A 15,735-nucleotide genomic window follows, 5' to 3' on the forward strand; every position below is an offset into this window, starting at 1 on the left:
ACATGCCACTTCAAAAAAGAAATTTATTCTTACTGAGACTAGAAAATTAACAAACCACAAATGTTTTCATAAGATATTTTCTGAATTTTTACCATTTATTTAATTTTTCTTTAGCAATGCAAACACTTCTAATGATTCAGGTGATTCAGTCTGGTGTAGTTTAAATGGTACTTATCACTTTGGATTGCAGCCAAGATTCTGAAAATTGAGTGTGGGCTAGGAGGTGAATAATCAATGTGACTGAATACACAGCAAGTCATTCATCCCACAATACAGCCAACTGCATTTCCCTCTGGAGAAAAATGCCTTTGGAACTTTTATAAGAATTTATTTTTTGCTGGCATAAGTGAGGAGGGACAAGAAGATAAGCACATGAAGATAGATGGGATAAGATCAGGTTGAAGTAGGGATTTTTGTGCTATAATGTACTGACCACGGCTGGTGAACAATTATTTAACCAATTTAAATGGTCAGTATGTTTAAATTGAATTATAAAACTACTGATAAAGAATAGTCTTTCCTTTACTAAAAGGTGAAAAAAAGTCAGTTTATGCATTTGGGCTGTGCTCTGCTGTAACAGATTGCTGCTCCTTTGCAGTTTATTACCATTGCATATATAACACATAGGAATTAGTGCTCCACTCAAAGTCATGAAGCAGCAATGACAGTGGTAATATCCATACCTTTGTGCAGAGAGCCTCAGCTTCTGTAATTCTACCAGTCTCTTTTAAACCAGTAATAGCCTGACAAAGAGACCAGTCTTCAAGAGCCTGGATGTACTCAGCTGAAAGATCCTTTTCTTTAGCTGTAAATGTAAACATGCATTTAAGAATGTATTGCTGGATATGCTCTCGTGCCCTGCCACATATCAGGCTTGAGTCACAGTAACTAAAGGTTTCAGAGTAGCAGCCGTGTTAGTCTGTATCCGCAAAAAGAACAGGTGCCACAAGTACTCCTGTTCTTTTTACAGTAACTAAAGAAGACCTAGTGCATATCATGATGATAGGTCAGACAGGCTAAGTGACAGTACTCCCTAGTATTTTTATTACATACATACATACATATTATATACACTCCACATATAAACACACACACACGGCAAAACAGACTTAGAAAGAGAGCACAGTTTTTATTTTGTTTTAAGGTAGGTATCAACTTGTAGAGTTGATAAAATAATTGAAGCATATATTTTAGAGAAATTAATTTTCAAAATGGTAAGAAAAGTCAGTCAACTGTCAGCCCTTTTAGTAAGGGAGGCTATAGATACGATGAACAAAGGCAGGCTATCCCAGATCTAAACTTCTTTAGCATAAAGTACATAATGTATCAATTTATTGATTTAAATATCAGACCACTATAGCAGAAGTATTGAAAATAAAATGTTTTCAAGCCAGCGCACCTGGAGTTAAGATTCTGTAAATAATCTTAGTTCTGACCCTGTATCCTTTGCTTACCTACCAAGGATAGTAGTATTCAGAAGTATTATAGTGAGAACTTAAGGAGCAATTTGTGAGTAATCATTAGCTTCTTTTCCATTTGTGAATTGTCCACAAAAGCTTATGATTTTCTCAAATGCATTACGTTTGCAGAAGTTTGGTAAAACATTTTGAACAACTTTTTGTCTATAAACAAAGCAGTTCATTGTGAGTGTTTGATATTCAAAATATGAGTTGAGTTGGGTAGTGCTCCTTGGACACAATTTACATTGTTTTGTTTGTGTTCCAGGGTTGGACAAGTACCTCTTATGAACAGCAGTATTTTGTACCAGTAATCTGATTCTAAGTTCAAAAGTCTCTTTCAACAAACATTTTACTATTTGCTCAACATTCACTCTGAATATTTTTTCTTAGCAAAGTTGTTTGATAGAATATTCATCGAAAGCCAAAGAATGGTAACGTTCTTTAATAATAAATAATAATAATAATAATAATAATATCTGGAGATATACCTATCTCATAGAACTGGAAGGGACCTTGAAAGGTCATCGAGTCCAGCCCCCTGCCTTCACTAGCAGGACCAAGTACTGATTTTGGCCCAGATCCCTAAGTGGCCCCCTCAAGGACTGAACTCACAACCCTAGGTTTAGTAGGCCAATGCTCAAACCACTAAGCTATCCCTCCCTCCCAATTTGGAATGAATAGTCATAGAATGTCTGCTCATATTACTGTACAACTATGCCATTTTTTAGACAGTGCTGTGAATTCTAAACATGCTTCACTATGGTACTGTGACTGTGGCACTCTAGTCTGGTGCCTCTTCATAAAATGGCCACCAACGTCATAGGTGCATCAGGTCCATTTCTGAAGGATAGGATCCAAGAGCCATATGGGGAGGAGGTAGAAAAGACTAGAACCTTCACTCTATTTAGAGGCTCAAGGAGATGGGATTTCTGGTTCCTAGTAGAATGGTAGTTGGGTTTACCTGGTATGGCTTCAGAAATCTGCTACTGGCTCAGTTCCTCCTTCCTCCCAGTTAAATCAGACTTCATGCTGCAATTGTTCTCACCAACTCTCCCCTTTTGAATTTTGTTAATAAATCAGACTCCCCAAACACAAATCTACCATCCAGTTTTCCTGCTTGCTCACCATCCTTGGTACAGGTTTTAGGCCCGTCTTGCTGAGCATCTTCTCCTAGCAGGCCACTGCTACCTGCATGTTTGTCTCCCAGGCCAACCTAGGACCCTGGAGAGTTACTTAGCCCTGACCTCCTCACTAACCCTTTCCTGGATGTTCTTCCTGATTTTTGTAGGCTCTGAGTGAAGCACTCACTTCCAGGTCTGTACTCACTGAATGATCACAGGCTGCCCTTATGTCTCCCAGCACGCACGGTACTTAATCACATGCTCCCTGTCACATGACCCTTGTATTCATTCCCTCTCTTTGGTAGACTAAGTCTGGCATAGGTGCAGCTGAGTCCCAGCCTCGAAAAGGGACTGTGACAATCCATATACACATTAGAAATAAGAAGTGAGTTGTTAGTACTCGACACCATGAGCAAGAGGTAATCAGATAGGTAAGCTAGACATTTTCCCCCTAAGATTGTCATTATCTATTCATTATTTAACTCCAGTTGAACCAAAAATGTGTGTCTGGGAACATGCTAATTTATAAACAGGTTAAAATACGTGGCAATGCCCTTGATGACCAACAATATACCCATTATTTAATATTAAGAAGATCAGTTGCTTGAGAGTCACTACCAGCCTGCATTTAAGTAGTATAAGCGAGTTATGTTTTTCTAAGCAATTTTTTGTAGATTACTATTGATGACTTTACAAGGCAAACAAAAACAAACAAAAAACCCACAAACCAGAAGCACTGATTTTTTTCCTCTTAGAAAAGTATGAAAATTAAGAAGGTTTGTATAACTTACTTTTGGCTGAAACTGTGGCTACAAGTGTCATTTCTAGGTCTCTTCTCTTAGGCTGTGTGTCTCTCAAATAGACAACAGTATTTTCAGCATGGCAGGCACCCATTAGCACTGCCCATGTAGCAGGATCATCTGAAAACATATTTTAAAAATTGCCCATATTTTCAATATTATCAGCATGCCATTTACAGAAGTCTCCAACTGATATACGATTTATCACAGCAGTCAAGGGATCCATAAAAAATTATACAAGACAAAAATAGTTAGAATCAAGTAAAGAAATCAATGGGATCTTTGGTTGGTAAGGGGCCTCAATAACTTTGGGGAAAAAAGACCGGACATAAACCTCTGTCATTTCTACAATGTTCATGCCTATTCTCTCAAATGCAAGGGAGCTAAATGGGAGTTGCACCTGTATGTTAAGTGACATTTAATGAATCACTGAATTGCATTTAATTCTAGTTTTATAAGAAAAAGACTATAAAATAAAATTGAACAACTAGAGCACCAATTCAAAAAACAACACCACCACATTCTCCTATATTAGCTAGTGCAGTATTATATTACGCAAGAGCATGTTCTGTGGGACTTTTTTAGAACTCAAATCTGCTTTCATATAGATACCACAGTGACTGGTGCTTTTGTAAGGATGATATTTTTCCAAGTCTGATGGCTTGGTCATTTCTTTCACCTTTAGAACACAGCTGTTCATAAGCATCCCCCACTGGTGTTGGAGAGAAAATAGTTCATCAGTATTATGTAGTGCTGCAATCCAGAACAAAAAGGGAGAACAGTGAAGTTAGGGTCCTAAAATGGCATAGGAGCATTAAGGAGGCAGCTTGTTAAATCTTTAATGAACATGAAATTAAAACAGATATTTATAATTTTATCTAAAATATTTAGAATGTGTTTATGCTAAGTCAGTTTGTCAGGGCATAAATCTCAGACATAAGGAAAAAGAGAAGTAAAGATGCAGCACAGCAAGCTTCTCCACACCCCTTCACCGATGCACCTCAAACATGTCCTCATTCCAAAGAGGCAGTCTTGCAAAACGTCGGTCCACACAGTGTGAATTTTCAGTCCTTGGCAACGAGTATACCAATGGTAACTATTTTCTTTTTTTAAACTACAGCATGAGCACATGTCCACCAGGAACTGGACTGACAGCACCAGTCATTTTACTTATGACTCCAGACTGATCTGTGCTTAAACCCAGTCCTAAGGTAAACATTTTCCAATTTTTAATATAAACAGTGCAACTGATATGATCCCAAATGTGTGCAAGACATGGCTCTCTCTAGATAAGTTCTATTGTACATGAGAGATAAAGATGTAGGACGGATGTAGGTTTATTTTCTGATTGATTAAGAGAACATTAGAAGTACTCTATCAAAGAAACAAAATTTTTGCAGACTACAATTAGCACTTTAAAAGTGCCTTCTATTTAATGTTTGTGAAACTATTTGATATCTTCAATTTTGCCAAGCATCCTTGTGCAAAAGTAACAAATAGTCCCACATTACTGAGGGGGAATGGAGGCGCAGAGAAATTAAATAACCTACAGATTGTGAACAACTACAGTTTTGCAGAGCAGGGAAGAGAATCCAAGCCAGACTCAATCCTGCTGCAATCCTATGCACTAACCACAAGAATCTTTACTATAGAGAAATGAAAGCACCTGGGCCACTGCTAACCACTTAGGAATAGATTTCAAAGACCTGTTGCCAAATATTGCATTCCTGCTTTCTGCCTGCAACAGCACAAATAGAGTAGGGTGCGAATGTGGTTTTTTCAAGCTACATAGTTACATCACTTTTTGACAAATTACACTTATAAAAAATGATTTTTTACAAATAATTTACCTTGAATAACTGGGCTAAGTTAGGGAATCTCACTGGTTTGGATAGTTAAATTAAACTGGACATTCATTACAAAAATATACACTACAGAAAACAGTCCAGCATTGGCAGGGGGAGATTTTTTCCGCCCCTATTAGATTCTTTGATCAATTTGCTATAAGTAACAATGCATGCAAGAGCATATACCCGGTCATATCAGGGTCATACCAAGAGCATTTCATTTAACATTGTATCTATCTCCAGTCCTCCACTGACCTTCCTATGCAAAAAATGTCATCTTTTCTTCCTCAGCTGTACTGAAGTAACTGTCCTATTCAATCTTGTGAAAAGGGTATTTTAAAAATGATTTTAATGAAGTGGGACTTCGAGTTTCCAATATTTACTTTCTTTTGTAAATGCAGGCTAGTCACCAGAGACATGAATAGGAAGTCCACATTTTAAGTATTCGGGATTTAACATTCTGTTCAAGATCTGTACTTGTCTGAGATTTAATTTCAAGCTGTTTGAAAGTTCATTAAAAGTGATACTATATGCATTAGGGATTACATGGAAAATTGTTTTCATTTTAAACAGAAGTTTTATCTAGGCATTGGGGAAATGTTTAACTACAAAATATTTTAAGTATCATTAGAAAGATGCAAAGCTCTAGCAGAATTTTTTTTAAAAGCAAATTCTATATTTAGCTAAATATTAAATACATTTTATTCTACTGGAAAGTATATGCCTTTGAAGATGAAATTTCAAAATTTATGTTTTAGCAAATGTATAAAGAGAGATGCTGAATTAAAAGCCTGGAATTCTGTGCTAAGCAGAGCATGAAAAAGTATGGACAGTGACATTACAAGTTTCACCTACTCTTAATTGTTTAAACCCTGACAAAGATGGACCTTTAGGAATGAGAAATTAGTTTAGTCTCTATGACCCAATCCATCTTCGGCCTCTGCAGAGACCACCAGTAAGGTGGTAATCTATTGTGATAGGTTCACTAGGATCTGGTCAGATCATTTCACATAGACCACCAAAAAAAACTACTTGCAATCCTGGCCAATAAAGGAAGCACTGAATATGAACAATATTTCTAATCCTGTACTTCTCAAGTACTCCATTCTGTGTAGGTTACTGAGTCAGATAGAGCGAGGCCGAAATATGCCTAAACAGAAAATACAAGGTGTTTGGGGAGCAGGGAGAGAAAGCTATAAAAGTAATTTTGCTCACTCCATACCCATGTTGTTTTAAGAAGCGAAATTGCATCCAACATCTTAATAGGATTTATATTTCACTATAAGCACACTTACAGGAAAGAGCTAATGGCTTAATATGCAGTTATATTCTGGAAAGTGACTAACATTTTTGTTGGATCAATGGCTAAAAAACACATTTCTCAGTTTACACATAGGATAAAAGTCCTAAAGACTCCACATTCCTTAGCGGTTATTCCTGCAAACTCCCCCTGAGATTGGAAAGTCACACTTTTATTTCTGAATCATGCAACACCACTAGTGATAAATATTCTACAGACAGAATTTATAGTTTTATTGATGAGTAAGCACAAAATAAGAGTCAGATATGTTGATGGGCTCAGTAGAAAAAATACTTTATAGATTCTAAGGTCAGAAGGGGCCACTGTGATCCTCTAGTCCAGGGGTTCTCAACCTTTTTCCTTTCTGAGGCCCCCCAAATATGCTATAAAAATTCCATGGCACGGCTGTGCCATGACAACTGGTTTTCTGCATAAAAGCCAGGGCCAGCATTAGGGGGTAGCAAAGAGGGCAATTGCCCAGGGCCCCATGCCACAGGAGGCCCTGTGAAGCTAAGTTTCTCAGGCTTTGGCTTCAGCCCCAGCCAGTGGGGCTGAAGCTGAAGCTTGGGGCTCCAGGTGGACCACTGGGCATAGGCATAGTTTTACTTTTATTTGGGGGGGGAGGAGGAGGACTCAAGCCAGCTGGTGGGGCTCAAGCCAGCTCCGCGCAGTAGGGTCCAGGAAGGGAGCGCCACCCTCCACCCCCTGACTCACTCAGGAGACCACTCCGCCTGTCTGGGCTGTGGGGGGGACACAACCAAAAAATATAACTCAAAGGGGTTCACAAAGTTTGAAAACCACTCAGCATGCAGGCAGGGGTAAGCTAGGAACTGAGTGCGGGCGGGGGGTGGAAGGGAAGGGAGCTCCCAGTGCAGCTCCCAGCTTCAGCAGGGGGAGGTACACTGGGGCAGCCGGCTTCAGCCCTGCGCTACTTTTGGGTGGGACCGGGGGGGCTGGGAGGGGCGCGAGAGAACCGCCAGCTTCAGCCCCACGCCGCTCCCGCCTTCAGCACTAGGGCTTGGGGCACCGGGTTTCAGCCATGGGGCTCCGCAGCCCCACTGAAAGGGCTCCCAGACCCCTGGTTGAGAACCACTGCTCTACTCTGACCTCCGGTACAACACAGGCCATAGAACTTCCTCCAAATAATTCCTAAAGCATATATCATAGAATCCAGCTCAATATCTTCTACATTAAGTGCATGAGAAGTTTTGTGTACTAGCAGCGACATCACTGAGTCCCAGAGAACCCTTTTAGACTAGGTTACATGTTAAGTGTTATTACAAAGAAGGGAACGTTTTAAGAAGCTCCAGGGAATATAGTTTCCTTTGCTTCATAATGATGGAATTTTGTATACTTAAACTGTGCACTTATTGCAGTGTTTCCAAACACTACTCAGACGTTATGGCACAATGTTTTCCTTTTGTCCAACATTTGTGAAGAACCTGCTTCTCCCTGAACATCTCTGTATATTGTGCAATCTCAGAACAGCTCCACATTTTCAACAAAAGTTTACCTCTGTCCCATACAAATCCAGTGTTCCCACTTCAGTTACTGTATTAAGGTTGCAAACTCAGGCACTCAAAAGTTAAGAAATGCCAGAATCAAGCCTGCCATGGCAACCTTAATTCACCCCCCTTGTGTATATGCATTATGATACAGTAGTTAATTACATGGACCCCTGCTTCATTCAGTGTACAGAGTGGACGGGTGCTCACTTAATGAGCAACATTGTGTTTTCTCTTCATGGTGCAATGTGTGGCCCCCATGCCACACACTGAACAACATGTGAAACTTCCTACGTTTTTATTTTTAAACCAAACTGAAAAAACAAATTCCATCAAGTAGCACTGTATCAACAATCACATGGTTCATCAGCAGGGGTGGAAACTTAAGATGCGCTGCTCAGACCTCTGCCACTTAAGTTAGTAGAAGTAGTAAATGGTCATCCTTTGTGGAGCAGAATTGGGGACGGGGGGAGGCAGGGACACACAAACTTTGCCAGTGCATTTCACAGATATTGCTACGGGCAGAGGCATGGTACAACTCAGGAATTCTATATTATATTCCAGGCTTTGGAGGGGAGTGTGCGCTAGAGGTCAAACTGTTCTGCCCATTTCAGGGCTTGCCCTTCTACCCTGTTCCCCTCTATCCTGATCTCTGTACCATACTGTCTCTTCCCTACCCCCGACTCCTTGTCCAGTCTCATTCTCCTTGCCTATCCAATCCCAGTCTCCACTCTTCTGCTTCCACTCTCGGTGTCTTTGCCTGCTCTCCTTTGTACCCAGCCTCAGACTACTTGCCACAATCTACTCCTTTCCCTCCCACCTGGTCCCCTCTGCATTCAAATTAGATTGCTTCTTCCTCCAGGCTGCCAAGGTGTCAGCAGGGAGATCATTGAGAGCACAGGAGAGAGAGACTCTCTGCTCTCAGTTTCAGTGCTCAGACTGAAGCAGCTATTACAGGGAAAGTCTAGCTTTGCCCTTGTAGTCTTGAGCTGAAGGTAGCATGCTAAGTTGCTCAGACCAGTCGGCACTAGAGGCTCAAACATGCTCAGAGAGGATCAAATCTTCCTTGATTTTAGCAGCTAAAATGTCCATAATCTCTATGAAGAGAGTACAAACTGGGTTTATTCTAGGTTTTATAATTTGACTTAATTTGGGCAAGTTTTCATAGGGATGGCAAAAAGGCACATCCAATCACACAAAGGCCACTCCCCTCCCAAATTACAAGTCCTGGACTCCAAAGCACAAGGTGCTAACTTTGTTGAAAGAAAAGATCACCAGAACTTTTTTTTTTTTTAAATGGGAAAAATGTATTTTCTCTTAACCCCATTCTCAGAAACAGCTGAACTGTTCTGGCTGAGATTTTCCAAACTAAAATTCAGCCTACAGGCCGATACCCACTATGGAAAATTTTAGACAAATAGGTAAAAGTTTGACAAAGTCATAGGTACCTGGAAAGAGAGTCTTATGAGAACCATTGGGCAACAAAGTTAACACACACCAGTATCAGACCCGCCTATATAATTATTTACATTATCATAGTGCCTACAAATCCAGGTCATGGACCAGGGTCGCACTGGGACAGTGTCTAATGCCCCAGGGAGATTTCAATTTACGTATAAGACAAGATACAACAGATGGAACAATAAGACAGTATAGGTCAGCATGACAGGCAGTGGTCTCAGCACACCACCAGCAGCCTACACTGTTTAAGTTTTTGTAGGCATCATAACAGAGAAGATTTTTGAGAAAGGATGTGAAGGAGAACAATGAATAAATACTGGAAAATGAAACAAAGCTACAGAAAGTGTCAAATCATCCTATATCTGTGAGAAAGTGATAACAAAATTTAGTTTTTATGTATTATGTGTGATAGACCCAGACCAGTTGGGAACAGCAGAGTAGCAGAAGAGAGATATACTGGCCACCGGATAAGTAGTTTTCTGTTCCTTAAGTGACCAGAGCAGGGGCTGCTCCAGGCTAATAGACCACCTGACTCCAATTAACCTGCTAAGAGTCAGGTGAGGCAAGTAAGCACCTGACTCTAATTAAGGCCCCTCTGATGCTATAAAAGGGCTCACTCCAGTCAAGCCAGGGGGAGCTAGGGAGCCAGAGGAGAGGAAGTGTGTGTGAGGAACTGGGAGCAAGAGGTGTGCAAGAAGCTGAGAGTGAGTAGGCATACTGCTGGAGGACTGAGAAGTACAAGCATTATCAGATATCAGGAGGAAGGTCCGGTGGTGAGGACAAAGAAGGTGTTGGGAGGAGGCCATGGGGAAGTAGCCCAGGGAGTTGTAGGTGTCATGCAACTGTACCAGGAGGCACTCTAAACAGCTGCAGTCCACAGGGCCCTGGGCTGGAACCCGGAGTAGAGGGTGGGCCCAGGTTCCCCCCATACCTCTCAACTCCTGATCAAACACAGGAGGAATTGACCTGGACTATAGCTTCTACCAGAAGGGAAGGTCTCTGGACTATTTCCTGACCCACAGTGTGACTCTGTGAAGCGAGCAAATCTGCCAATAAGCGCACGACCCACCAAGGTAGAGAAGGAGCTTTGTCACATATGTTAATGCATACCACAGCATTAACATTGTAGAAGAAATTTAACATTTTGGTATTTGACTTCTGAGTGCTTGATTTCACAATCTCAACATTAGTTTTGCATTTACTATAATAACAAAGATTGTCATTTGCTAACAAGACAGCTGCCTGTAATACTAACCAACATTCAGTAAATTAATACAGTGGTTGCAATCCAAACTCTCAAAAAAAATCATGAATACATCTTTCCTGGTCAGTGCAGCAGATTATAATTCATTGAATATCCAAATTTTGTGACTGGTGTGTGAAACAACAACTACCACAAATCTCTTCTCTCATTGGGAGATTAAATAATTTCCAATGTTGTCAGAGTGAGCCTCAACTTCAGCACTTACCTGTCCCTTGATGTGTTCAAACAGTCCCTGGGAAGCTAGTCCTATTTTACTTGATCAAAGGACTCTCCCTGAAATATTACTGTAATCCTGTCTAACAAATAGAAGAAGTTTAAAATAAAAAACACAGAGTAATGATCACCTGGAAAAAGATGGACTGCCTTTTGGATATCTTTCAGTGCATTGTTTTTCTCATCTTCAGCTGAATGACATCCCACCGCCAACTGATTAACTGCAGTATGCAGCAGGGCTTTCTAGACATGAAGAATAAGCAACATTAGAGTGCTTCAATATTACTTTATAAAAAGCCAAAACATGTTCACTTTAGGATTATTTATTGAATTAAAAAGTCTGAAGTGAAAAACAAACCTTTCCATGGTTTAAATCAAGTATATGAGCAACATTTCCTGCCACAGCTCCACCCTACAAGATAAATATTGAACAGATTACATCACTATTGTTTAATGCCAGGGTTTTACAAGGGATGTTGAAATGACAGGATCATTCTTCTGATCTTGACCTTGATCAGCAATATGAACTAATTTTCCATTCAGGTATTATCTCTTCCAAGCTGATGCATAGTGTTTTTATTTATTTTAAGGGGAGCATCACTGCTTTTGTTAAAGCATACACACAAAGATAGTTGCACATGCAACTGGTCAGAAATGCAATTGTGAATGCAATCATAATAGTAGTTCTTGTTAATTAGTGTACAATAGCATTAAAAAAATTAATTACTGAACTCTACTCAAATATAAATATGTTGCTTCACACATGGTCTTAATATAAGATAATTGCAACACACTTACCTTTGCATTTTGTGGCGTATACAGAGGAACAAGTTGAGACAGAAGAGCCCAAAGGGCAGGATCATCTGGGTTACTACAGAAGAGAGTAAGTATATTCAGATTTGCATTTCCTATAGAAATTACTTAGCCATGTGAATCCTGTTTGTCACATCTCTGGATAGGCATCTACTTTCATACCCGCTACTGAACTCAACTCTTACATCTGTATTCTTCTTAAAAAAAGTTATGCAAACAGCTTCCTTTTAAGGCTAGTGACTTAAAGTGAATAGACATATACGATTATAGATTAGGTTGATACATTAGGGAGAATACAGGCTGTGTCGTCAAAGAACAGGGACATGTTATTAAGATCAGAAATCTGCTCTGGGATAAGGGAATTTAAGATAATCTGGAAAGAGACGAATAGGGTAACTGTCTGAAACATTTGAGAGGTGATAGTACAAGTTGTTGGTTGTTAATGGTATAACTGAGAGCAACAGCTTGAAACTTAATGCTGCCTCCCCGCCCCTCCACATTTAAGTTAATCAAAAAACATTTAGCTAATGGAATCAACTTCCTAAGAAACCATTTAAGATTACATTAGATAAAACCTGAGGGATCAGTGCAGAGAAGAATCTGCTGCAGTGCAGACCTTTCCCAGCTTTATCGGTAAGATTCTATTGAACAATCCAGAGACTTGACAATGAGCACACAGAAGTTTATGGTACACATGCTGACCATAAATACATTTATAACTGTGTACCACAGTGTAATGTGGTCCTAAGAGTAAAACAAACAATCTGATCCCATAAAAAGGTGGTATGATAGTATTTCAAAAATGAAAGAATAAAGGCAGCTCCTGCCATTTGACTTGATCTAAATGAATGACACTTGTCACTCTTAAAATACCAGAGTTTGTCTCTAGGTATGTTGTAAAAGTGTAGATATTTGCTTAGTAAGTCTTGTTCCAACACTCCCAAAGTTTTAAAAGGATAATTTTGGGAGGGTAAAAGTTTCATTGCCATTAATATACAAAAATGCAGACTACACACCTATGGACAGCTTTGGAAGCTTGCCTCTGCACTCCCACATTTCTACCTTGCAGCGCATACACAGCAGATGTAATAAGGCATCTCTCATAAACGTTATCCTTGCTTTTTGTGTGCTTCAGTAATTCTTTAAGTGCTGCTGTTGCAAGTGTAGCATCCTGCTTTGCCAGACCTAGAGTGCACAGAGCCTGCAGGCTTTCTATAGTAGGTTCCTTTAATATAGAGCTGTAAATCCAATGGAAAACAAGTTATTATGCAATACAATACTAGCCTCAAGTATAGTTTGCAGGATTTGTCATCTACTTCCACTTGTTATAGTGTTGTAAGTGCAACAAACAGTAATTTACTTACAAGATTCTCTCCAAATTGTAACTACCTCTTCAGAGCAACAAAACATCCTCTTTAGCTCATAGTATGTTTGAATTCCTAATCCAGCAATAATAATGTGGTGCACTGAATAGCCTCTCATGACGAGACTCTCAAACTCAGTCCTACATCAATATTCTTAAGTCCTTTGGATAAGATTGAGTACAATGAGTAATGTGGGTTTCAGCTTTTAAAGCTCATGACTATTGCTTGGCAAGAATCGGGCATGTTTAGTTGTCTTTGTTTAAAACAGTAGCCATAAAAAATGAATGGTAATGGAGACAAATATCTCCTGAACCCTACGCATCTACTTTCTCTTGAAGCAAACTTTTCTCCAATAGTATACATAATCTTATAAATATAAACTCAATTACTCATACTAAGCAATCTGATTTTTGAGGAGGAGGTTTGTTCCCCCATATACACACTTTTTGAGGGCATGGCAGTATTTGACATGTGATATAAATAATTTTGTTATGAGAGCTTTGATTTAGATTCCCTAGAGTAAAAAAGGATCAAATCTCTGCCAGGAAAAGAATTCCCTCTTACATAAAATTGTGTTTCAGGTAGCTGCAGAATTTCTGTATAATTTTCCAAGATCATCTAAGTTAAAATTAATTGTGTTTGAGTAATAAAATCTGCACAGAGCTAGCGTTCAGGGTACAGGATATATGCATTTCCCAGTTAAAAAAAAAAAAAAAACAGATGGGGGAGGGGAAGGAATATTTACATCTTCTGTCAGTATCTCATATTTAGCTATCTGCACTGTACCATAAATACAAATAGGACTACTGCAACTCCATGCTATAGCAACAGAAATCAAGAAGGGAGACAATTTGCAGTCCAGTAAGTAGATTAGTCCTGCTGTTCCACATGCTTAATTATATGTGCTGCACTTTCCGTGAAGCTGTTGTGAGGAAACATGCAAAGAGGTTAGGAAATTAAAATGAAATGTATGTGCATTAGCCACTGTTGGTGAAACTTCAGTACCAATTTGGAGGGGAAATTGGAAAACAGAATCAAAGCCCAATGAAATAATTGCTTTTATTTACCCAAAATAATGTTCATCTCTATAAAGAGTATTCTAAAAACGTATTAAAAACAATTAACTATATTGCTGCTTAAGTAAGTACAAAAGTAGTTGTTATCTAGTAGTTTTATAGAAAGCTTTGTATAGTATTAATGCAGAAGCAGAACTGCTTTCCATGAAGAAGTGGGAGAGCTGTAGGGAGAAAAACTGATGGAAAAAAACAACACATCACAAGAGATTGCACAAATTCAGTATGAGAGAAAATTGCTGCAGTATCATCTGATCAAATTAAAAGGAAACAAATAACTATCAGAATGTGGGATGATGAGAAAGCATTTATTTGGTGGTCACATCCTAAAATTGGAAATAAATATGAATATAAAGGAGACACTACCTGTTGTAATTTAGCAATGGAATATGAAAAGGTTCCTAAAAATATTGGTCCTATTGTTTTGTTTTAGTATTGATGATTTCACTGGATTTAACATCCTACTTCTATGCTGTGTTGCTAATCAATGGAAGAAAAACAATCCTCCAACATCTTGGTTAACCAAATTTTGTGAACTACAGATGGAAAAATATACTTATTTTATAAAAAGCACAAAAGAATAGGTTGAACATTTAGACCTTTTGTTTCTTCTGACTCCACACAAGATGACAGTTATACTCTTTAATATCAGCTACAGACACCAAATATGTCTAATTATGTGAAATTATTTTCTGAAAGTTTTTGTGTTGCCATCAGTCCACTATATGGGTGTAAAACCCAACAGTAAAATTTAAAGTCTTGGCAGATTTCACTTTGTAATGTTACATGCTTCCAGTTAAAAATGATGCACTTCCAGAGCATTTATTAGTTTTCTTTAATGCTAGTGACTAATGTTATGTAGGAAGCACTCATTGTTGAAATTTATGTTAAAAATAGAAAGAACACTTTCGTGACTGACTAGAAATAACATTTTCCTACATCATGTTAATCATCAATTACTCAGGATTTAAAGCACCAGGTAGCAGACCTCAATTATTTCAGTAACTTGAGGATTTGCTGGCAGGATGGAGATGGTCAATATGGCCATGTTTCCGACACAGTATTCTTTGGTAAACAGGGAAAGTAATGTCAGCCACTCTGCTCAACATTGGGAGCTGAAATGGTAGAGGCTAATTTCTGGCTGCCAACTGCCCAGTAACAGACCCGGCACTTTTTTACTCTTCCAAGTGCTGAAAGATAAAAAACTACTTATAAAATGCAGAGGTGAAACAGGACTGCTGTTCTTCAAGTGAAATCTAGAGTACTGCCATGACACTGTGTGGTGCTTAGAATATTATTCTTTGGGCGATTTTTAATTACTTAGGTTAAACTTTTATTAAGTTACATTTCTTGTAGCTGAACACCACACAAACACGCTTTCCCTAAATTTAAACACACATTTTAGACATACACAGCAAGCTACTCAACAAATGTGAAGATAAGAATTTTTTCCTGGTAGGTACATTACCACTGCTTTTAGATAAATTTACAAAACTGCCTTCAGTGGTTGTACC

The 15,735-nt window shown here is 38.9% G+C and overlaps 1 protein-coding gene across 4 annotated transcripts in view; it reads right to left on the bottom strand.

Annotated features, from left to right (window-relative positions):
- The window catches only part of TTC37 (tetratricopeptide repeat domain 37), an 81,434-nt gene that overhangs the window by 10,352 nt on the left and 55,347 nt on the right, over window positions 1-15,735 (bottom strand). For all 4 annotated transcript variants that reach the window (XM_034773986.1, XM_034773988.1, XM_034773987.1 and 1 more), the window contains 6 exons: window positions 12,801-13,022; window positions 11,770-11,842; window positions 11,330-11,383; window positions 11,103-11,214; window positions 3,373-3,501; window positions 684-805 (listed from right to left, as the gene is read on the bottom strand). In XM_034773986.1, the coding sequence (XP_034629877.1) occupies window positions 684-805; window positions 3,373-3,501; window positions 11,103-11,214; window positions 11,330-11,383; window positions 11,770-11,842; window positions 12,801-13,022 (712 nt within the window). The remainder of the gene's footprint in view (window positions 1-683; window positions 806-3,372; window positions 3,502-11,102; window positions 11,215-11,329; window positions 11,384-11,769; window positions 11,843-12,800; window positions 13,023-15,735) is intronic.

Source organism: Trachemys scripta, chromosome 6 (assembly GCF_013100865.1).
Source record: "Trachemys scripta elegans isolate TJP31775 chromosome 6, CAS_Tse_1.0, whole genome shotgun sequence".
Classification (NCBI taxonomy): domain Eukaryota; kingdom Metazoa; phylum Chordata; order Testudines; family Emydidae; genus Trachemys; species Trachemys scripta.